This window comes from Meleagris gallopavo, chromosome 3 (genome assembly GCF_905368555.1).
Source record: "Meleagris gallopavo chromosome 3, MGAL_WU_HG_1.1, whole genome shotgun sequence".
NCBI lineage: Eukaryota > Metazoa > Chordata > Aves > Galliformes > Phasianidae > Meleagris > Meleagris gallopavo.
The window spans coordinates 2827136-2852894 of NC_139406.1; the positions used below are offsets into that span (position 1 = coordinate 2827136).

A 25759-nucleotide genomic window follows, 5' to 3' on the forward strand; every position below is an offset into this window, starting at 1 on the left:
CTCGGAGCCGGGCCGGGACGGTTGTCACAACTCACACAGCCTTCTATCGCCGCCTCGGCGGAGCGGAACTCTGCTGATCCCGAAAGGTGCTCAGTTAAGGGGCAGCACCGCTGGCTTCACAGAGCCAGAAAAGCTCCGCCTCCGACCGATCTGGAACGGCTTGATAAAGGCAGGTGCGGGAAAGCAGCAGGAACCCACTCGCAGCATCTGCCTATGTCCAGAGTCCCTGACACTTTCCTGCAAAGAAGCACCTGGGCCGGCCGTGCAGGCGTTCCGAAGGTGGCGGGACGGACCCGCTGCGCTGCCTGCAGAACGCACCGCTGCACACAGTTGCACAGTCTCTACGATAGGGTCTGTGCGAGGAGACGAGGACCTCGCCCCCAAGGACCTCCGAAGAGGAGGGATTTCTCCGGGAAGGGGAAGCAAGATTTTGTTCTGTAGCTTCGAGAGGTCTCTAGAATGGGGTTCCTCCTGGGACTGATGGATCTCCCGGCAGCGCTAGGAGAGAGAAGCTCGGGAAGCCCTACAAATAACAGCCATCCTCAGAGCTTTGCGATCGTCTCTTTCCGATGGGATCACGTAAAGGACCCTTATGTCATTACACTCTGGATACTTGTGGCCAGCTTGGCCAAAATTGGTGAGTCCCGAGTTATATATTAATATGTCCTCTTCCTTCCCCTTCCTCTTTTTCCCTTATCACATCCAACATAAATGAAGAGAGCTTATCAGAAGTCCACTGACCCGTTTTCAGGGGTTTTACTGTACTCTGTCCTGATTTCAAAATACTGCCTTACATAGCGCTTAGCAGTGTGATTTTCACCTGCCCGAGGGAGTTAAGTAGTTCATTTTCAACACCTAGGACTCTGGCTTTTGTATCTGACTCCTTACACATGGTTGCATTCCTTCAAGCTTTTCATTACAGTTGTTCTCAGGAAAAGACTTTTTACAGACATGAAACAAAGATTAAGCCTTACTGCTTATCGAGAGTCCATCCCAACTGACAATATGCTGTTCTTCGAGATATAATTGGTAGATTTATTAGCTACCACCATTACAAATAAACACAATAAACCAGCTTATGAACTTAGCAATCTCTGCTTTACAAAGCATTGTTGTATTAGTGAAAGAAAATAAGAAAAATTAAGAAAAAATAAGAAAAATTTCTCTGTAAAATATACAGAGAAAGGTAACATTTTCAGATCATTTGTTGCAGCTGAAAAATTACAAACTTTAGAGCGCACAGAATTTTCTTCAAAATAGAACTAATGAAAACCAGTGACTTAGTCTAAGTTGAATGCAGTATGTGTAAATACATATGAATACTCCAGTTTTTGTTTTCTGAACCTTGTGACATCTCCAAAAGCAATCTTAAATTAATAATACTGTTTGCTGAACTAGAAAAGTGGCTGCTTATTTAGAATGCATTTTATTTCCATGATGCTATTATCTTCTATTAGAATCATAGAATCATGGAATATCTGGTATTGAAAACAATCCACAAGGATTATCAAGCCCAACTCTTGGCTCCACACTGGACTATCTAAAATTTAAACCCTACATCTGAGAGCATTGTGCAAACATTTCTTGAACTTCAGCAGGCTTGGTGTCATAACCACATCTCCGGGTAGCCTGTTCCAGTGCCCAATCAGTTTCTTCTGAATAACCGCTTTCTACTGTCCAGTATGAACTTTACCTGAATCAGTTTGATGCCATTCCACTGGATACTTTTACCTTTTGGATCTAAAATGAGACCACTGTCAGTTTGGCTGATGTTATCAAAGTCATTTTCAATTTTCAGTAAGTGATTTCTAAAATTTGTAGCAATTCGACTGCACGACCAGCTGAAAATCATGCTAATATTCTGTACTTGTACTGATAATACTGATACGGGATATCAATATCATACACCATGGATTTTGCACGTTGCACGAAATGAAAGATATAAACAGACAGCTCATGCATACAGTTGCACATAAGCTAAATGCACTAAGGATGGGTGGAAAGTATTGCCTCCACATTCAAATAAATCGAAATAATACTTTTCTAAAAGGGAGGAGACAAGTTATGCAAATGTTATATTGTTAAGTGTTTTTCAGCACTATGGGCATCGTTTAGATGCTTGCTGATATAACCATAAGCTAAATATTGTCAACCGAATCAGTGTTGAACTACAAGTATTTCAAATGGTAGCTACATTATCTAGATTACATAAAAATGCAGTTTTGATTTAATTGATATGTAGTGATGGGTTACATAGAGTAGAAAACTGGAGAAACCAGATATGGTGAAAAAAGCAGTGACAGTGTTGAGCCTCTGTAAATTTGTGCTAACTAATCTAAATAAATAGACTGCTTGTCTGAACCATTCTTTTCTTAGTAAGTATTAACTCTCTGTTATTAAGACTTTGATGCTTTCTATATGTACCTGTGTTATTCAAAATAATATTAGTGCTTGATAGATCTGTGGTGTAGGGGAAACTCTGTGCAGCTAACAAGACTTAGATTATGCTATACTTAAAATGCCAAGGCTTGGAATAAGATTGTCTTGAATTAAGATGAGACATTTTACCGTGAACCATGTAGTACATCTACAAATATTTGATTCTTGGCATTTGGAAGATGAATACCACTGGTTCTATTTTAAAATTATTTGCACTTATTTCATAGCTGCGCAGAGCACATCACTTACTAGTAAGAAGAGAGTGTCTATCATCAATTCCATCATTTTCCCAAGCTCTCAAACTTCAGACTTCTCTCACATTTATGATTGCAGTCCTGTACTGCCCTATATGTTGTCTCTCAAGAAGCAATGGACAGCTGCTGTATTCCTCTGCAGAGGAATGAATGCTCCTGTTTTCCCCACCAGCCACAAATAACATATAGCTGATCAGAAAGGTACATTCACTGCCCAACTGTTGATTGATGCAGAAAGCATGAAAATGTTCATGTAAATCAATGGGAAAGGGAAATGAAAAACTGTCATCCTTTTACCTGCCTGTGCATGTCAAGAATTTTGGAAAGTAGGACAGAAATCCAGAAATCAGAAGATTTTGAAGGGCAAAAATGCTGTGCAGGACCAAGATCTCTAAATTCAAAAAGATGACAGAAAAGAGTGGGGAAGAAAATAAAGAACATCTGACCCTGAGTATTACTTGAAGGAGAGCAAACACAGTACAATCAAAATGATGATTTTGTTCTGGATTTTTTAGGGAGGTGGGCAGAGTGAATCACACAAGATCACCTCCCTGTGACTATGGAAATGGTAGAGTGTTGACTGGCAATTGGGTTAGCAAAAGGTCTTCTGGGAACTGCAAGCTAGGGGTGAAAGATATATGATAATGCTTTCTTTTGCATTACAGTAAGCTTTACTTTTTGTTATTTGATAGTTAGCTTGTTCTTTTCCCCAACAAAAATGATTCTGATTGTGATATTATAAGGTTTCAGGTAGAGTGTAATTAATAAAAGACACTTGTAGCTCTTCTGGGACTTGTTATTCCTGTTTCATACATTCAGAATTTAATTTCGTGCTGGCAAAGTGTTCTGCATTAGAAGCTGTACTATATAAAATGTCGTTAAGTATTTCTAACATACAAATAACTCTCTAGTGTTCTGAACTATATTCAAAAGAAGATGCTTTTTTATTATTGTTTTTAATTTTTTAAATTTAAATTTATTTCATGTGAGGAATAATTATATATCTTGACAAATCTAAGTATTGGCACAAAACTGTGGAATAAGTCTTCAGACAGTTGGCTTTCGTGAACTATAAGATGCTTAATCTGTGTCTAATATAAAACATCTGATGCATCTCAGTACTGTTTCACATGTCATAATTGATTTGATATGACCCTCTCCATTTGAAGTCTTCCGGCTCCTTATTCTAAGGTTCACAGTGTTCCATCTAGACTAATTATCTTTATTTCCTCTTTTGATAGGCTTTCTTATCACTACACAAGAGTATCCTTATGGGATAAGACTAATAAACTACTCACATGTGTAAAGCTAAGCCTTAAAAACATCTTATCTCTGTGAAGAAAGTACATCAGGTACATCTGAGAACCCTCCTGGTAGACTTCTTCTACTATGTGTCCGCTTTCTGGTATCTCAGTTGTCCAAACTGCACAAGTAATATCAATTAAAAAAAAAAAAAAGCAAAACAAAACAGAACAAAACCAGAACAAAATTATAAACACATACATACATGCTCATTATTTATAGTTACATACTAGGTAACTTTCTATGTTCACTTTGCCTTGCACTCTCCTATTTCTTTGTATGCCTTTAATGGATCACAACTTGAAAACAATCATTTAATAAACATAAAGATAGAAGATACAAGCAGTGGAAGCAAAGTCTGTTGTAGAAAATGTCAGACATAGGTGGGAGAAAAAGAACTCTGGAAGTAGGCAGAAGAAAAGGAATAACAAGCTCAGGAGATAAAATCAAAGAATCACACAATCACAGAATTGTAGGGTGTGGAAGGAACCTCTAGAGATCATCAAGTACAACTCCTGTGAAATAGTAGGTTCCCTACAGCAAGTTGCATAGAGAAGTGTCCAAACAGGTCTTAAATATTTCCAGAGAAGGAGACTCCACAACTTCTCTGGGCAGCTTGTTCCAGTGCTTTGTCATTTTCACAGCAAAGGAGTTCTTCTTTGTGTTTGTATAGAACTTCCTGTGTTCCAGTTTGTGCCCATTGCCCCTTGTTCCATTGCTGCATGCCACTGAAAAGAACCTGTCCCTATCAACTTGACTCCTGTGCTTTAGATATTTATAAACAATGATGAGATCCCTCTCAGCCTTCTCCAGGTTGAAGAGACCCAGGTCTCCCAGCCTTTCATCGTATGTGAGATGCTCCAGGCCTGCCATCATCTTTGTGACCTACTGCTGGACTCTCTTTAGAAGATCTCTGTCTTTCTTGAACTTGTGGAGCCCAGAATTGAACACAATATTCAAGTTTCATCTAAGAATATTGTATACAAGTTGTTTTTTTTTTTTCCATAGCTATTGTAAATTAAAAAAAAAAAAAAAAGTATTATGTTTTTTACCTGTGTGCTGCTGTATGTGTGCCGCACTTGTTCAAAATCCCAGGATGCAGAGAAAGTTTTTATGTTTTCATTAATGGTTGGGTAACTTGTAAGACTTCTATTTGTGTTTTACATCTTTTTGTCCACCACAACATTTTCCCAGACAACAGTTAATTGCTTTGCACTAAAAAAACTACAAAGCACATTTTTGTGTTGGTTTGTTTGTTTTTATAGTGGCAATGTAGCCAGTGACAATGAGGCTTGTTACTGAATTCTGAGTAACGTTTACTGCCTTATTTCTTCTACCTAGACTACTGACTTTACTATTTACAGGTCTAATCATTACTGCACAAGGTAAATTATCTCAGAAAGGCCAGTTTAAGCTCATTGTTACTGTTAAAATGCCATATCCATTTTTCTTCTTCACTTTGTCCCATGTCTGCACAAATAGCAGTACCCTTCTGAGAGATAAAGTGGCCTTACAGTGACATCTGCCAACTTCTTCAGTACTCTTGGATGAATCCTATCAGCATGCATGGCTTTGGGTATGTTCAGTTTGCTTAAGTACTCTCTGATGTGATCCTCTTCCACCAACAGTTTATCTTCTTTGCTCCATATTATCTCTCAGATCTTTGGAACCTGGGATTCCTGAAGGCCGGTCTTGCGAGTAAAAACTGAGCCAAAGAAGGCATTCAGCACGTCAGCTTTTTCTCTGTCCTGTGTAACCACAACCCCCACCTTATTCAGTGAGCCCATGCTTTCCCTAGTCTTCTTTTTGTCACTGGTATATTTACAGAAGCCCTTCTTGTTGCCTTTAACATCTGTGGCCAGATTCGATTCCATCTGGGCTTCAGTTTTCCTAACTTCATAACTGCATTCTTGGACATGTGTGTGTCTCACAAGTTACCTGTCCCTATTTCTGTTCAGCTTTGGTTTTGTTGATTCATACAGGCCTCCTGACATTTGTGCCTGACTTTTTCTTTGCTGGGATGACTCTCTTTTGAGTTTAGAGGAGATCCTTGGATATTAACCATATTTCTTCAATCTGTCTTCTCTCCAGAACATCCCATGAGACTCTTACAAGCAAATCCTTTAACAGTTCTATTTGTGCTCTCCTCGATTTGTGAATTTGTTTCTCACCCCCCTCTTTCCCCTAGGTATCCTGAACTCCACTATCTCATAGTCACTGTAGACAAGGATGCACACCTCTCATTGAATTTTCTGTCACTTGGAGAAGGAAGTTACCATTCAAAGCACTCTGGGAACCTCCTGGGTTGCTTATGTCCTGGTGTGGCTGTCTCTCACATCCTACCCACACTTTATATTTTAGATTTAATTTTTCTACCCATTTAGCCTCCTGAATTTGCTCAGTGTGGATCAGATAAGGAAGTGTAAGAAATGGCAGGAGAGCATGTGGCTGTGAAAAGGAATGAGGAAGAAGGGTACATACTCTTTGGATGATCTGCAAGTCAAACCTTTGCCAACTGTTTTTGTCAGTATAGTTTATTCTAAGTCTAAGAATGTCACAAAGCCCTCAAATGCTGTTACACAGTCTTGTTTGAGTCCATCAGTTCTAAAGAACCCAAGATAAAATGAGCTGTGAAGTGCACTATGTTTTTAAGCTCACAGAGAAAAGGGTTCCCACTATGTATCAGTAGTGCTGTTACAATCAGTTTAGTTTATTTTACTGAAATCCAGTCAGCAAACTACCCTAAAGTCAGGATGTAATTATTACACATGTAAGTAAACAATGTATTGATCTGGAATATAGGGATTCATTGAAAAAATAAAACAAAAAGTCAGTGAAAAAAGGTTATTTTCAATATGTTTTAGTTTTCCTTTATTTCTCTAGACTTTAAAATATTTAGATTCCATGATCTGAGATGCTCAGAAATGACTTCAGTTTCTTCATGCCTAGGACCCTTCTTATTGTCTCACTTATCTGAGAAAAGAGTATGTTGTTAACACCAGCATTCCTGTGGAGAATGTTAAGCATGTTGGGATGGGCTAGGAAAGAAACAGTGAAATGCATATGTAACAACCCACCTAATTTTGACTCTTTAAGGAAAATTTTATTCCTTTAAAGAAATCAGTATCCTTCCCTCCAAAGCAAACAAAATCTCATTTGCCTCCAAATTTCTCCTCACATTTCAGGAGTAGTAAAAAGTGTCAGCTACTGAGAGAAACTGATTCAGGGTATTGTTTTAATAACAGTAAAAATGTGAGAGTAAGTCTTCTGTTGGCAATCCTCTGTGTCTATCTCTAGTAAATACTATCTTTAAGAAGAAATGTTGAAGATTGCTTAGCAGAACTTTATTGTAAGTATTTAACTGTAAAAGGAGTGAAAGAATCAGATGGTGAAGATATTTCCAGACTCTGCAAAGCACAAATTTTGTCATAATTACAAAGTTCTTTAAAAGCTGTTTTCATTAGCAAGCGATGAGAAATGATTTTGCACTGTGACTAGAAAGACTAGACTGCCTTCCCCTGTGTACTAATAAAGATAACAAGTAAAAATATATATTTGTACTAAATTTCTTGCTTTATTGTGATCTCAGAGGAAACTGGAATAGGTTGGCATCCTTATAAAGGAAGTGTATACATTTCCTTCCTGGATATATCTTTTCATTAGCTGCCTTAAAGTAGCAAAGCAACTACACAAAAATGCTGTAAATTTATTCTGGCAAAAGTGTTACATAACAGAGGTGCCTTCATTTTAAGCAGATAGTCTGCTTTCTCTTGTCCAGTTCTGTTTAGAATAGCTTTTAGTAAGAAATGTTAAGCAGTGTAAAATCACTGCTGTCTAAGGCATAGCATCTTTTGAGACATCATTTTAGGTAGCTGAAAATAACATTTTCATCATAGAATCCTTTAGAATTTCAAGTCCTAGGAACAATTGTATGCACCATTTCTTTATTAAATTTATGATTTATAAATGGATATCTATCTACACATTTTGTTTCTGTTCTGCTCTTGTATCTTATTCATCCTTTTCCTGTTTTTTCTGCCTACCTGAAACATACATCCCTCCTCTCCTCCCCCCTTCGCTCTCCAAGTCTTGTGAGTCTCAAGTCTGAATTATTTAGAGTAAGGAAGAAGATATCAGGACAGTATAATTTGAGAAGATTCAGATTACATCCCCCGACGAATAGGAAATGTGCAGTGACAACTTGTATGAACTACATAAGAAAAAGTCTCATGTAAAGAATGATCCTGAACTGAATACAGTTCAGGCATGCATACCAAAGAAAGGATCTTTGCCATCAATTATTTTCAAGCACCTGCATGCAAACTACTCTGCATTCTCTGCAGAACAATGGAATCCTTTTAATACTGCAGTCAGGTTTGTCGAAAACATTGATTTACTGTCTTTAGAGCTGAAGTCACTTAGTACTTAGCCTACCAAACCCCAAAGTGACTGTAAATCTGTCATTAGGTAACACAGCAGCAGATCACTGGCAGGCAAGTAATTGAGTGCAAGCAACAAACCCTTTTAGATATATAAAAGTTCTTCAAGTGAAAGTTTTTCTGAGGTCTACTTGGTTTTTGTGAAATTTTTGTTTACTAGAGATCCTTAATAAGAAAGCTGATTTATGATTTATAATTTGTGGTTTGTTTATTTGATGTGGCAGTAAAAAGGTGGATTTCCAGTTGTTTTGAGTTATACCACCAGAAGTCTATCAGAAGTTAATAAGTTTCACAACCAGTTTCCTTTTTGTTTTGAATTCAAATACAACACTTCTTTTCCTCCTATTTTAATTACTCTATTTTAAGTACTCTGAAGTAATGGAGTAATTGATAACTGAGTTATTCTGTACCTTCTGTTTGGCTCTTTCTATTCCAGGACAAAATGTATCTAAAACACTCCTTATTTCTTGTCTATTTGTTTTCTGAATATTCTTTTTACACTTTCAGCAGACTGCCTGTAATTTTTCTCATCTCTCTGCAGTAGTCTAGTTAAATTCATATCTCAAAATACTAAGGACTCTAATTATTCTTTACCTAGTTAAGAAGTGACACACATTTAAGTTTACTGACTGTTAAAAGTCTGTGTAAACTGCAGAGCATGGCTGATTGGCCTTGTTGTAATAATTTGATTTCTCTTATAAAATAGCTTACTGAGTATGAAAAGAGTGACTTGATACCCAGTTGGCTGCTATGTAAAGCACTGTGAAGTCATAAATACTGAAACTACCTACAGGCTGACAAGGAAGAGTCGAGATGGAATGCAAGACCTCAAGTGGAAACACTTTTAATTAAAGCACGAATATTTAATGTTTCATTGTGGAAGAAAAAGAAAATGGAAAGGTGTTCTGAAAGTCACATGGGAAAGTGGGTTTTTAAGCAGGTGGTTCCAGGAGTTTTCTTCTGAAAATAGAAGTTTCTTCTTCCAAGGATTTCCAAGAAGAAATAATTCTGGGTTCATTAATATGTGCTATGCGAGTTCTTCAGCTTTATCTATTGAAAGACAAAAAAAAAAAAAACAACCCGAGCAAACTAGGCCTTTTGTCAACCTCTAATGACTGTAGTCAAACTTCAAGAAAGAATATCTCCAACCAGATTTTGTACTGCTTTTCAAAAGAATTTGGTTATGATTCTCTCTTCAAAAATTTCCAGTTTTAAAAAATGAAAAGTAGAAGTTTTATTGGTCAGTTTGCTTCCAAAATTGGAGCTTGAAGGAAAATATTAAATATTCAGAAACCTGTGGTTTTGAGCCAGTAAGATTTTTAGTGGAAATCTCCCAAGTGCAAGCAAATTGGGGGACTTGTCCAAACACAAAACTGATTCTAAATTAACTATTTTTTCATAGTTAAAATATTCTGACTCCTTGAATATTTTTGTATTGTTTTAGTGTTATAGTGGTATTCAGAAATGAGAGGTGACATAACATAGAATAACTCTAGGGTAATGTACTAACAATTATATTGGAGGTACAGTTGTTATGTGATTGTACAACACATCTAACAACTAAGTATTGTTCCAGTATGGAGTTACTAAAATCGTCATATTCCTGTGGGATAGTAGCGTTGGTTGATATGTGGATGTAGATCTTCAAGCCTTGACATTTTAGGCATATGCAACTTTACTTAACCAGTCTGAATAGTAGTTCTTTTGCTCTGTTCTTATGCATAGCCTAGAGACTCTCTAGAAGAGAGGACAATATATGGTGGCCATACAATTCATGATGGCTATGCTGTTATGACTCAAAGGAAGGAATGGTGAGATGTCAGCATAAAGTTTAACTGTCCTCTAACCTGGATGCTTGCTCATTAGAATGGCTTCAATTTTCTTTCACTGGTTTGTGTGAGCTGTGTCACTCTCTCCTCTGCCTTCTCTTAACTGATATAACATTTTAATCTGTTATTTCAGAGAACTTAAATCACTCTCCAGGATGAACTGATATTCCAGAAAATAATATTATTTGACATGTTATATTAACTGGTAATAGCCGCCTGATTCAGCAGCAGCCTATATAAACTTAGAGGTGATGGATGTAATGATTCCTTATTTCCTGCAGAACAGGATGATAGATTTTCTCATCCACCTACAACTGCATGCATAACTGCACACTTCTGTGGTTCCCTGCACAATGTTGATATCATTTATTTTTTTTTTTAAACTTGCGGAACTGATACTATGTCATTGTATCTCAGTTTCCCAATTTCTAACAGGATTTTCCCAAGAAGAGACTCTCATTGTTCCCTCCATGAAACAACAACAACAAAACAAAAATCAAAACTAGTGCAGAGTTATGTGGGTGGATATTCTGTAAATACAGTGCATCCTTTCTATACAGAAAGGAACAGGAAATTTCTGTCTCTATGTCAGTTATGTCCACAGTGATTAATTAACTCCTTGTATGATGTTCCATTCCTAAGTTTTTTTCACTGCACAATTAGCTGTGCAAGCACTAACTCTGGCAATGAGCACATTTCTGCAGTTGAACTGTAAGTTTTATCAAGGTACATTATTTGGAGTGCATGTCAATTGTCTTTTTTTATTTAGTTATCTGTTCAGATTATTTCTCATGGATGATCATGAGCAGAAGTTAGTGCTTTCATTTTCTAAGTAGAAATATTGCCTAAATGTTTTGTTTACTTTGATGTATTTCTATAACGCTACTGTAAATGTCATGTGGAAAAGCAATGATATATGTATTTATAGACAAAAAATAGATTTAAGTTATACTTAATCTTTTTAGTGTAAAAAGCTGAGTAATATGGTCTGCATTTAAAAAAAAAAAGTTTGTACTGATCAGTGCATTGGTCTATTGCAGAAAGAAATAGGATAGGATGTATGGTGGGAAAAGGAGCAGGATGGAAGCTGCAAATGGGAGTTTTATTATGTATGTTGAATAAAAAATGATATAATTCAATTGTGGATAGAGGAGGGAGGAAGTTGTGCTGCCATCTGTAGGGGTGTTGACAGCCTGAAGAAATGAACTAACAAGAACCATATTGTTGATGGTTTATGGGCTGATTTGGCCCAGTTCTGTGACTAGCAGGGTGGAGGGACCTGTGGATCTACACCCCAGAAAGGGACAAGGGAAAAGGATGGAGAGATGGGCCTAAAACAGAGCAGCAGCAACGATCTGAGGAGAAATAAATTAATTTACTAAATAAGATAATGGAATGCAAGATAACACACTATAACACAGTGTAATACAATTTAATTAGAATTGGAGCTAATTAATCAAATAAAATGAGAGAGTGTTCAAAAACTGAAGGCCTTACTCTAATGCTGAGGCAAGACATGCAGTTGGTGAGCAGAAGGGAAGAGAACAAGGTCCTGTGACTTTGCCAGGGATTTTACCTCCTCTCTGAATGCAGAGTCCTCTGGGATGTGTAGTTCTTCTCTTCTGGGACAGGTACCTGGAACTGGAACATTAACTCCCAGTGCACTACATGATGTTATGATGTGGAATACTGGTAACCAAAAATCATAAAACCATGACATTGCACCAGGGAGAATTGCTAACAACCCCAGGCACCAGTACATTGTGGGACTGACCCAGCTGTGAAGAAGCTTCACAGAAAAGAACCTGGAATTCCTGGTAGATAGCAAGTTGAACATCAGTCAGGAATGTGCACTTTTCCAGTAAGAAGACTTACAGTATTCTTGGCCTCTTTATGCAAAGTATTGCCAGCAGGTTGAAGGAGGTGATCCTTCCCCTCAGCACCAGTGGGGCCACTCCAGAAGTAATGTGTCCAGGTTTTAGGTTCCCAGAACAAAAGAGATGGAGTTACTAGAGAGAGTCCAGCACAGATGAGAATCAAAAATATGATCAAGGGACTGAAGCACCTATTGTATAAGGAAAGGCTGAGAATATTGACACTGTTCAGTCTAGAGAAGACAAGGCTCAGGGGGGATATTTATCAATATTTATCAATGTTTATGGATCCTAGAAGTGAGGATGCAATGAGGATGGAGCCCAGATCATTTCAGGACAAAATGGACACAACCTGGAAAAGAAGAGACTCCTTTTAATATCGATATCAGGAGACGCTTCTTTACTGTGTGCGTGATAGAGTACTGGCAGAGGTTGCCCAAAGAAGTGTGGAGTTTTCATCCTTGGAGACAGATGTTCAAAAGTTGTCTGACATAGTTCTGGGCAGGTATCTGTGCTTGAGCAGGGGGTTGGACCAGATGACATCAAGAGATCTCTTCCAATCTTAACCATTCAGCAATTATTTGATTATGTGGCTTCTACAACATGTCTTAGATAGCTTCTTACAAGATGAATTATTATATGAAGATACATGTCACAGAAGATTCAAACAGCTTTATATTGAATGTATAACAAGTTTACATATTAATTCATATCTTTTTAAATTTATTTTGTTATCATAAAGAAGATAAATATTTGCTAAAGTCTAAAAGATTTTCTGTTAATTTTACTTTTCCATTCACTGAAAGAATTTCTTCATAAGGTATTGACTGACAGATTCTATAAATATGTCCATTATTTATAATCTCTTGCCATCAATGAATTATTTAAAATTATTTTAGAATTTGCTCTATAAGGCTTCAAGAAAACAGATTCTTGTCTTGTTAAATCTGTCTTCAGGGGGATTTATTCAGTAGCTCTACATATTCTCTTCTGGACTGGTGTATCTTAGAGGATACAGCATGTTAGAGGTGTAAAATGAACATGCATAGCAAGGCTGATTTTTTCCCCACTAGTAAGGCATTTTATAGGTGAGGTAAATAGTAAGCATCACTTTGTTCTCCTCAGTGCTATACTAAGTATTCCTTCAATTTGGCGAGCCACTATCTTATCCTTTCCCAACAGTCCTATAAACCCTTATTTTTTCTGGACATTTAAAAGGGGAATTATATATCTGCCAGTTGCTGCATTGTGTCATTACACATAACAGGTTTTTTAAAAGTATGGTTTAGCTATCCACAGTGGCAGAAACTTTATTTTCCTATTTTAATACATTATTTTTTCTGCTTCTGTTTTCCATAATGTATCATGCAGCAAACTCTTATAATTCCACTCAAAAAGAACAAAATATATGTTGTAAAACGAGGCAGATTGTAGATCACTCAAACCAGTTGTTTGAGTGGCTGTCTTCTATCCATAACAGATTCTGATACTCATGCCCTGCAATTATGAAAATGTATATGTCTAATGAAGTAGAAGTATCCATGAAAAGAAGGGGTTTTTTTTATTACTCTTTTTTATCTGGATAATATTTAGAAATATAAGCTCTTCATTTTTCCAAGACTTTCATTAGAAATAATAACCACGACCAGAAACTACACTTTCTTTTCTCTACATTGTGATAATTACGGCGCTGAAATTAGTCATCAATAGAGCCCTTGTAATTCACTTCCACCTACCCCTCACCCATGCTAATTTAATCAACAACCAGACATTACCAAGTGTTAGGATAAGGTTATTACACTTTGAATATGGATCTAAAAAAGAGCTGTTACATTTATAATTAGTAAGGGAGAGCGGCAATTCATCAGTACATGATGGTGTCCTGGCTATCCGAAATTGTGTAGCCTGCAGGACTTGGAGGTTTGTTGTCTCTGTTTTTGGTACTGGTGAGGCTACACCAAGAGTACTTTGTTCAGTTTTGGACCTGTCACTACAGGGAAGTCACTGAGGTGCTGGAGCATAAGGGCAATGAAGTTGGTGAAGGGTCTGATGCACAAGTCTTATGAGGAGCAGGTAATGGAACTGGGGTGGTTTAGTCTGGAGAAGAGGAGGCTCAGAGGAGACCTTCTTGCTCTCTACAGCTACCTGAAAGGAAGTTGTTGTGAAGCGGTGTTTGGCTCTTCTCCCAGGTAACTTGCAATAGGACAAAAGGTAATGGTCTTACATGAAGGAATGTTCAGGTTGCATATTGCATATATTTGGAAAATTTCTTCTCAGAAATAACGGCAAGGCTTTGAGGCAGTCTGTGCAGGCAAGTGGTAGAGTCATCATCCCTAGAGGTTTTCATGAAAAGGATAGATGTGGCACTTGGGGGCATGGTTTAGTGGGCAATGGTGATGATGTGTTAACAGTTGGACAAGATGATCCTAGGGCATTTTCCAACAAGATTCTATGATTCCATGATTCTATTATGATACATTGCTCTTATTTGCAGCCTTATATTCTTTACCATTTCAGTAACAGTAGAATATCTCATTTTTATGTCTTGAATAGCTGTGAAGAGTAAAAGAAGAAAAAGACTAACTGAAATGCTAAAGCTTTTTGCTCTGAAGCACTCAATAAAGTATCTTAATTATTCAGATTTTCCAAAGGAATACAGCATAGTTTATGTTATTAAAAGTGAAGTTTCCAAAGCATGTTCACTTGAGAAATGCCACTGCTGTCTGAAAGTATAAGGATGTAAAAAGCTGCTTATTGTGATTCAGAAGGAAAAACTAAAACGGCTCGAAGATAAATCTGCCTGTGTAGATGGGAACTCAACTTATGTATGTGTTCTGAAGATCTTAGGCTAGGAAAGACCTATCCAAATTAAGAATGAATGTTCTGTAGCTCTATTTTCCTCTTACTGCCTCGTGTAGTAGAATCAGTATTATCTGATCTGTATACCCATTGCCCATATGATAATTTTTTTTTTGTTTATTGTCCAGTGATGTAATAATACAACCAATAGTCACTATAGCAGCGCTTGTACTAGAATCCCTAAAACACATTATCTGCATCTGTGACTGAAAGAAACCTGATAACTCCCCCGATACTCTGGGAAATGCATATCAGTAATGAATATGACTAAAGGACATGTAAAAATTATGAAACTGATTTAGTTGTTCACAAACTAAACATTAATTACAGAATGTCTGAGGTTGAAAAGGACCTCTGGAAGTCATCTGAGCCAATTATCCTTTTCAAACAGAGACAGCTACAGGAGGTGTACCAGGACTGAAAAGAAAATGGTAAAATATATCCCATGTATCATACAATTACTTAGATGCTAGTGTGCCTAGAAAGTGCAGAACCCATATATTTGTGGAAAATTCAGCTGAAATTTGGCTTGACATTCCTTTATCATTTTTCTTCCTTAACTTTCTTTCCTCTCTCTCTCTCTCTCTCTCTCTCCCTCTCTCTCTTTCTTTCCCTCTCTTACCTACCCTGGCATTTATGTACATATGGAAGTGCTAAACAGAGCTTTTTAGGTAGGAAGAGGTCTGAGTTTTGTTTCCAACTTCCCTTCTTCTTGAAACACGTAGCTACTTGCAGTAACTAGATTTGAGATGTGAATTATTACAAATGTAGCTTTTAGACAGTTGTATTTTTCCCTTCTTTAACTTTCTTCACTGTGACAAATTAAGCTAATCTTACCAGGAAATTCCTTTTGCATACTTAGCAATGATAAGATTTCTTATATTGTCTCTGTATGCACTACAAAATGCAAATGCATAGTTGAAGAAGCAATTGTCATGCAATTACCTTTCTACCCTATTTTGAAACACCAAAGCTACTTTCCATGTAACATGTTATGCAGTATGAGGTCACTATCTAGTCTAGTATTCTTCTTGTTACTAGTGTGTTCTTCAGCTCTCAAAGGAGATAATAAAGATATGAGAGTTAATATATTACTTCATCAGAAAAACTGTAAGGACAAAACAAAACAAAACAAAACAAAAAAAAGGCGCCATGTTAAAGTGTATTCAATAATGGCATCTCAGACCTAATTGTGAGAAAAGAAAGATCTCAGTTTTGCTCTCCAGAAAAATAAATCATGGATTTCTGGGCAGCATGCTTCTTTTAAGGGCAGGTAGGTATGCATCCAGTAAGGAAGCATGTCTTGTCATCTGCTCTCTGTTGCCTATGACAGAAACTCTCAGGATAGATTGGTAAAAATGTTGCTTTCAGAAACTTCAGAAATACCTATAGGGAGTGTTTTCTCTTAAAACTGATTCAAGCTTGTTAGCAAAAACAATCTATAAAAACTGAGATTTACTAAAAAGTGTTTTCCTATCCTATGACTTGGAGCACTCTTCATTCCAATGAACAAATAAGTGTAAGGATTGTAACATTAGATTTCTTACTTACATCTTTCACAGATATCATCTTCCTTGCTCAATTCCTTACCATCTTCTTTTTGATTAGGACTTATTAATATTAGACAAGGGAGTCTATCATTAAGTGGAGCTCCATAAAGGGATTTGTATATGGAGAAATAGGTGAGTGACAAATGTTTTCACTGACAGCCTCATAGAAAACTTACTTTTTCTCTGTTTTCCTCACAACGCTTTGAAATCCCAAATCCTTCACTGAGGGACTTCCACGGCCCTGTAAAAATCTTAGGAAAATACTTTCTCTTTTATATTTTGGGAATATTTTATTTATCATTCTTAATACCTTATACCTATAGGGAGTGTTTTCTCTTAAAACTGATTCAAGCTTGTTAGCAAAAATAATTAATCTATAAAAACTGAGATTTACTAAAAAGTGTTTTCCTACCCTATGACTTGGAGCACTCTTCATTGCTATTTCCCTTATATCTTAAGCTATAATTTTATCTCTCCTAATAGGCAGCAACCAGTAAGAAATCCTTGCCATCCCCTGCAGAAAGTGCTGGAGAAGAACAGGAAGCCCCTACACTAGAAGTAAATTTTCAGTTTCAACCACCAGTATTAAACTATTTCACAGAATCACGCATTTAGAGGGATTGGAAGGACCTCAAGAGACCATCAAGTCCAATCCCCCTCATAAAGAAGGTACCTACAATAGGTCACACAGGTAGGCATGCAGACAGGTCTTAAATATCTCCACAGATGGAAACTCCGCAACCTCTCTGGTCAACCTGTTCTTGTGCTCCATCATCTTTACCGCAAAGAAGTTCTTCTGCATGTTTGTACGGAACTTCCTGTGTCCAAGTTTCAGGCCATTGCTCTTTGTCCTGTCACTGCACACCATCAAGAATAGCTTGGCCTCATTGGCCTCCTACTTCTCTTTAGATATTTATAAGAATTATTCAGATCCCCCCTCAGCCTTCTTTTCCCCAGGCTGAATAGACCCAGGTTACTCAGCTTTTCTTCATACAGGAGATGCTCCAGGACCTTTATCATCTTTGTGGTCCTCCACTGGATTCCTTCTAGGGGATCCCTGTCTTTTTTGAACTGGGGAGCCCAGAACTGGACACAGTATTCTAAACGTGCCTCACAGGGCAGAGTAGAGGGGGAGGATCACCTCCCTCAACCTGCAGGCCACAAAATTTATAATGCACCCCAAGATACAACTAGCCTTCTGGCCACCAGGACACACTGTTGGCTCATGGCCAACCTATTGTCTACTGAAACACTCATGTCCCTCTCCTCTTCTCTATCTTCTTTTTTTTTGCTTGTACAATGGACCAGAAACAAGGAAAATAACTTATTCTGTGGTGCGCTCAGGCTTTGGTAATTTTTTGTGTAATTTATCTTAATACCATAACTGTTTCCATATATCACTAGTAATCCACTTCTTTGAACTTCTTTATCTGTATGAGCAAAAGACAAAACATATTCAAATGGAGACTTGTTTTAATTCATTTATCTTGTTAAAGTAAAGATAATAAATAAACATTTTTCTCAAATACATTGTATGAAATGAGTCAACATTTCCTGGAATTTATTTCAGTTACTTCTTCCCATATTGCTGGAAAATAATTTGGTATTTTAAAATCAGAGCCAGAAAAATTGCATTCACTATATGCCAGTGAAAATAATTTTAAAGGTGGAGGAATTTCAATATGCCTTTAATATTAAGTAAGGTAAGTTTCTTGCCCCAAAATACTTTTTAAATTTGTACACAAAATCAGCCAGAATTTTTGATCTGAAGCAATGATTTGAGTCAAAACAACCCTACTGGTCAGGAAAATTTGATGATTTTACTCACAACTATTTCTGATTCTTTTCCTCGCTTTGTACAGACAGCAATGTTCCTTTATATTTATATTAAGTATGGAATATTGTGTACTGAAAAAGAATCCTTACATAGAAAAGTCATAGCAAACCTAAAATGACCTCAGTCTGTGAGGAGCATTATCTTGTTCAAGAAGATTGTCTTTAAAACTTAATTCTTATACCTTTGCACAGGAAGTGAAGTGGTTTTTCTGATAATTTGCTGCCCTGTTTTATATCCTCTATTACACTTCAAGGTTTTTCTAATGTGCACTCTGCTCTCATTTTGAAATATTATTTTTGAGTGTTCCCATTTATCTTTTAGTGTCGTTCAGTTCCGTAAGGGCCAAGTGCTACCACACTTGCACTGCAGTGGGACTGTTCCTTCAAAAAAGAACTACTTGGCATAATTATGATAATCTGTACCCAACTGCTTAAACTTCATTATGTTCTAACTGCTTATAGAGATAATAGTTGCTTACTCACACACTTCTTTGAATTTGACTTGGGGCTATCTTGTTATGTTATGACCTGTCAGCTGGGAACCTTGACCTGTATGTTGGTTGCACTTTTAATTGCTAATGTATTTTGTTAATTGTTCACCTACAGAGAACAGTGACCCAAAATCTCCTATTTAATGAGCTCATTAAAATGCTGTACGCTTTTTAAATGGTAATTGTTTCATATGTGACAAATAAAGAAATCTTTCATGAGCTGGATAAAACTAAGCTCAGACCAGTTTATCTAAACAAGTTAAATATGAAGGACTTTGTGTCTTGCTTACAAAAAATATGTCCAAGAACAAGAATGACTACTATTAATATTACTGTTCTAGTAATTTATTTAAGACAGGGAAATGATTGGTCCCTCTATCCCACCCTTGCAAAGCTCCAGCTGAAGTACTGTGTCCAAGTCTGGGGACCCAACAAAATAAAGGTATGGAGCTTTTGGGAAGGGTCCATGGAGGGTTATGAAGGTCATCTAATGGGTGGAACACCTCTCCTATGAAGATAGACTGAAGGTATTAAGCTTGTTCAGCCTGGAAAAGAGAAGGATGTGGGGAGACCTCACTGTGGCCTTCCAATATTTAAAGGGAATTTATAAACATGAGGGAAATAAACTTTTTACAAGGGTTGATACAGATAGGGCAAGGGAGAATGGTTTTCAACTTAAGGAAGGGAGATTTAGATCAGATGTCAGGGGATTTTTACTGAGCATGTGGTCAGGTGCTGGAACAGGCTGCCCAGAGAGGTTGTGTATGCCCCATTCTTGAAGATGGTTAAGGCTATGTTGAATGGGACCATGCACAATCTAATCTAGGATTCGATCTAGCTGGCTTCCCTGCCTGTGCCAGGGGGGGTTGGATCTTGAGGTCCCTTCCAACACAAGCCATTCTGATTCTTTGATTCTAAGACAGTATCCAAGGGCCTATACCAAAAATACTCATAATACTTGTTACATGATACATGAATATAAAAGATTTGGTCCAGGTTTCTTCATAGATAGAATATCTCTTGTTTTTTTTCAGTAAATCTTTCAAATTTTGCTAGACTTGGTAAAAGCATTTGATTCATTAATACAATAATTTAAGTTCTGACTAAGTAATTAGTAAAAGCTATTTCTTTAAATGTTTTCTATCTCCTGTATATAAACAATTCAAAAACAACTAAATCAATTCATGAGACTACATTTGTTGACACATCCACAGAACAGAATCTGAAAAACTATAAAAAATACTATCGGTCATATGACCGGGAAATAAATACTGAGTGTGCTATGTAGATAAAGCTTAAAAAAGCAAATACAAATTATAATGATCAGCTTCAGCCATGTGGAGTCTGCTCAGACATTTCCTGGACAGATGAGAAAAGCAGTTCCTTGTGCTTTGTGCTTTTTAGTGCTTTGAGTTTCTTTGAAATGAACCCTTTTAGAACACAATGAAAGATTTTTTTCTTGATTTAGACCTAAATACATGATATTTAGGATATATTTGTTACTAGGCAATCAAAGGTAGGACAAGGTAACAAAAGAAACTGTAAGGAGATTATTTGTAATGTAATTTAAATTCATTTTTTATACAAGTCTTATGCAGGTTTTTGTTTGTTTGTTTTAATTTCCACTGCACAAAAAAGTAAGTATCCTACTGCAGGTTTCCGATGTAATTTCCATAAGCGTCATGTACTGTAGATGTCATTATTGAACTAAAATAATTATGCCATCTGAAGAACAAGAGAAAATGAAGAAAAAAAAGCTAAAATACTAAGAGAAATTTCACTCAGGGAACAGTAACAAGAATTTCTACGTGAAGTTGTGAACAAGAAGAGAGGGGCATGTGTATGTATGAATGCACACAAACTGTACACAGGTTGACTGTGAGTCACCAATGGGATAATGAAGCCAGGGTGTAGCTGAACTATAGATTATACCTGTGACTGGAAATTATTAATGGTGTTGGACATGTTGCTCCTGTGGTAACTGATGCAGAATGCAGTCTATACTTCTGATGACTTTTGAACTCAGATTGAAATAGACAGAGAGAGCTCAACTGGAGACTGAAAATAAACAGCTTACTGTAACAGTAAAAGACAAGCAACAGAAAGAGATACGTTTTTCTTTGTGGCTATATAACAAGAAATTAAGGATTTAAAATCACAGTTAAAGAACTGTTTAAGAAAATTGAAATAATTTTCACACAGGCAAATGGGTATAAAATTGCTATGAATATTCTTATAGAAAAAGGTGAAGGCTGATGATGTACCTTCACAGAGGTTTAGCAGGAGCAAAAATCTCTGAAATGAGGATCATCAAGTGTGGTGTTGTGATAATGGACGGTTTTGATATGTGATCAAATAGTTCTTCCAGTTCTTATGATCATAACTGAAATTCCTAGATCCTCTGTGCAGGCTGCATAAGCAAGAGAGCTGGCAGGAAGATACTATGGATAGCATATCTGTAAAGCAAATGTACAAAAGTTGCAGTGTTTTGCTTTTACTTTTGGTCAGTGGCAAGGCTTCTCAGAAGTTAGAGAGAATCAAGTTTTGGATCTGAAATTAGAGTCACCTGTGACTTGATATCATATGATGATTTGATCTGTGTATATGAAAATAAAAACTCACAACTGAAAAACACACTAATAGCATATTAGCAGTGTGTACTTGACCTACTAGCAAAAATACAGCTGATGTAAACCAAACTGTTAATAGTGGTAGAAGGAACTAAGAAATGTTTGCAAATTGATTTCTGCACTCTCATGCAAACTATGGAAGCCAAAAGGCTGAAAAAATAATTTAAATTATTTTTTGATTCCTTGGATTTTATTTGAAGATGTATTAAAACAAACAAACAAACAAATAAAAGAACAACTAAACATTTCAGCAGGTAATTAATAGCATCATTATAAAACAGCTCTTGATTTTTTTTGAATGACCTACTGCATATTGTTTACATGCTGTAGCTTTTGTGTTTGGCAGTGACTCTAACACTATCAGAATTTTTCTCAATATTTACAAGCTCTTGGCTTTAGACTAATAAAGTTAATGAAAATGTCATCAGTTTCTTAAGGAAGTGTTGGAGTTGGTGTATAAATTCAGGAATTTAACAGAATATTAAACAGATATTTCCAGCTTTTTAATTTTAAAACATTGTATATTCAGAAGGAGGAAACTGTCATGAAACATTCATTTCAGCTGGAAACAAAGCCAAAAATTCTGGAATCCAGTCACTGAAGTGTTTCTCTTGATATCTAAAATTCATTAAAAATAACAAATTCTGTTAGAGAGAATTTGGAAAGAAATCAAGAAAAATCTACTTCAATTTTTTTTTGTTTGTGGATCTACAAAATTAAATGATTTGAACATGAATTGTACGTGACATCTTGTTTTTTACTCTTATTTTTTATTCTTGTTACTTTACTTTCCTTTTTTATTTAGAAACCAGTCGTTTTACTTAGTGAATGAGAAAAAGGCTGATCTGTCAAATAGCTTCCTTTAAAGCAGTTTCAGGACACTTTCAAGACTAGCAGACTGTTCACTGAATGTTGTAAATTCCACTGCAGGATTTAATCTAAATTACTGTATTCTTAAAGTGTGGGAAACTTACTTAAAGTTTATTGTTTTACTGGATTCAAAAGAAACTGGACTCAGCTATCAAATAATAATCTGTTAATTTGTTTTGTCTTCCTTGTGAGATATTTCAAATGCTACAGTTCCTTTTCATGAATCTTAAAGGAAGAAGTGTCAGGGTTTTTTTTGTTGTTTTTTTTTGTTTTTTGTTTTTTTTTTTGGTTGATTTTTTTTTTCCAGGAAGTTTATGCTGTGCAATTGTTTCTCAACGTTGTAGGAAGCTTCTACTTCAGTGATGCTTGAATTTAAGTTCAATTTATCCACAGTGCAGTTTAATCCGCTGTCAAGCCAGGTTTAGCATGAAATGGCAAATGAAAGGCAAAAAATTTCTTTAAATATTCTGCTTATTAGTATTTCTTTGCTCTTTCTCTTGCCTCATTAATAGGCATTCACTTACTTTTTGGAGTTGACAGCAGTGAAAACAGTCTAAATTTTACCTTTGGGTCGCTCACAGAGTAATTTATATGCGCTGCACTGCTTGCTGTCCTTACTGATGCTTGGGATTTCTTTCACAACAGTAGGCTCATGCTAAATTCCTTGTCCATAATTTCTGAATAATGTTTTACTTCTCAGTCAGGTGAAATATCTATTCAAGATAGGCATACAAATGTATGAGGGTCTGCTCCGAAAATAATGCCTCCTATTTTATTATGTTGGCTCATAATTTCAGACACAGATGTTGGTTTTAAGGCAGTAGAGGTTGAGCCTTACTGCCAATATTCTGTTATATTTTGTTGCTGTGTGACAGATGGCAGTAGAGGGTCAGTCTGACAAATTGGCATCTGACATGGAAGTTCATATGAAGTGAAGGTGCATAATTGAATTCTTCCATGTGAAAATAATTGCACCACTGGCATATATGAATGCTTGCTGAATGTTTGTGGAGAACAAATAATGGATGAAAGCAGAATGAGGCAGTGGGTGGTACTTTTCTGCATTGACAACAATGATGTGAAAGAAATACCATACTCCAGATAGTCATGCAGATTTTTGTGAGCATGCCATGCTTTAGTTTACCATGGCAAAAATGCATGGCTAACAATGATGACTATGCTGAAAAATACCGATTTGTAGCTGAAAATTTGCTTTATCAAATAGTATTATTCTGCTCTTTGAACTTGTTATAGTTTCCATGGAAATAAATAAGAGGCATTACTTTTGGAGCAACCTATGTAATTAAAACTTCCAGTTCTTCTACTTACTTTATCTTGTGTACACAACTTTGTAGGGCTATTTCTGGATCTCTCCAAGGCTATCAACACACTCAGAGCATGTTAGGGACATAATCTCTTAACAATGCATGTTTAAAAAATATTAGGGAATGAATTTGAATTAATGTTTATCAATATATACTATAACTATATTATATATATATAATCTATATATACTATAACTACATTACACAATCTTTATTAAGTATAATTTATGCATGTACCTTGAAAAAGAATTTAAGTGAAAATATGAACTCAAAATTCCAGTTGCATACTAGTCTGAAGTTATTTCATTTAGTTGCATCAGTTGTGGTATCTTCCTTTCACAAAGGAAGGCTTTTCCAGGCTTACAGACACCTTGATTCTGCTAATGATTCTAAATATTACTATTCAAATATTGTACATACCATCAGCTGATCAATGTTAAAGGGAACACGGAGTGATGTGGGTGTCGCTGTAGCTGAATTCATGGGAACAGCTTCTAGGAGAACGTGACAGTGTTATAAGCTAAATCTAGTTGAGTTTTCAGCACTCAGTGGGAGAAACTAGTTTTTGATGGTAAAAGTCAGAACTCTACGGAATAAGAATTTTTAGCTGAAACACGTCTGGTATTTTTTCAATATCTTGTTTTGAAATGTATTTACCATTTTATTTTAAAGTTTTAACTTCTTTTAGTTACAGTTCATCTATTAAAATAGGAGTTGGATAAACAGACTATAGTAACGCTAGCTCAGTACCATTCATTTTCAGGGATGAGGAGATAATCCCTACTCCATGAGGTGATAAATTAGTTGATAATTCACTAACTGGAAATTCAAGGAATAAAGAATAGCCAATAGTAAAGACTTTAACAAAGTTAAAAGCCACAATTTTTACACATGGAATATTGTTTTTTTGTTTTTGTTTTTGTTTTTTTCTTTTTTAAACTAAGACAAAATTTAAGGGATTTTATTATTAAGAGGGAAAACTGTGAAAACCACAAAATTTGTTTCTGTGGAGTATTATGTAGCGATTGATTGCAAGACCCAAATGATAAAGTGAACTAGCATAGGTTAGCCAACATCACTGAGTGCTGTTTGCTTTTATGTGTGATTGCTGTTTTTTTAATCCCATTCTCAAGATATCTTCTAAAATGGCTTAGTTCTCAAATCTCGTCTACAGACACTTAGGAAAACATACATTTGTGCTCATTGTGGTGGGAATGCTGATGTAGGCAGGCTGCTCTCATTTTTCCCACAATGTTTTCTCTTCTGATCAGTTGTCATACAACTGCAAGGATCTTTTTCTGCTTCCACTATAGTGATGAGCTATGCTTCTAATGCTATCTGTGTAGATGTAGCCAGGAGAAAGACAGATATTTCAAAAATGGGGCCCTAAAATTACTTCAAAAGGTAACTTGTAAATGTTTGACCAGGGCAAATACTTAAATGGGAGACTTTGAGGGTGAGTTAACCTGGTCTAAGACCTCTGCATAGTCATAGGGAAGATTCTTCTGCTATGCTTTTAGAAAGTTGGAATGTTTTATGACTGAAATTCTTGTTAGGAATATCTTGAGGTAAGGGCCCCAAAGTGATCTCCCATTTTGTCAGCTCCATTCTGTTCCTGTTGCAGGCTACATTTTCATATAACATTCTTCATAATTTAAAAAAGAGTTGACTTAAAACTAATTATTCTTTTGGCTTACTTCTCTTTCCATCCTTCAACATATCTGCTAGTGCACTGACTACTTCTAATGACAAATATTGGGATCTTAAATGCATATTTTTAGATATAGAATTAAACCACAAAGGAATATATTTCCAGCGTTTTTCTATTTCTTTTCATTCTTGCACTGAACTCTTTTGCAAAGAACGCCTTCTTTCCCTAGGCAGATCTTTCAAAGAGAAGGTAGTCTGAGAAAGAAAAAAATGTGGAATACTGGTTTCATACAAGGTTAAATATGAATAAAATATTCCTTCCGGATAAAATCTGAAAATCAATGTTTTTATTTTGTTTTTCAAAAAGATGGGTTTTGAGTTCTGACACAGGTTGTGTCCCATGGATTACAT

The 25759-nt window shown here is 36.2% G+C and overlaps 1 protein-coding gene across 2 annotated transcripts in view; it reads left to right on the forward strand.

The window, feature by feature from the left end:
* Positions 1-173: 173 nt before the first annotated feature.
* Positions 174-25759, forward strand: part of SLC9A3 (solute carrier family 9 member A3) — a 62903-nt gene continuing 37317 nt past the window's right edge. The window contains exon 1 of one of the 2 annotated variants that reach the window (XM_085220051.1): positions 174-637. In XM_085220051.1, coding sequence (XP_085076177.1) covers positions 460-637 — 178 coding nt within the window. In that variant the 5' untranslated portion in view covers positions 174-459. The remainder of the gene's footprint in view (positions 638-25759) is intronic. The other variant, XM_085220052.1, reaches the window with a different exon arrangement.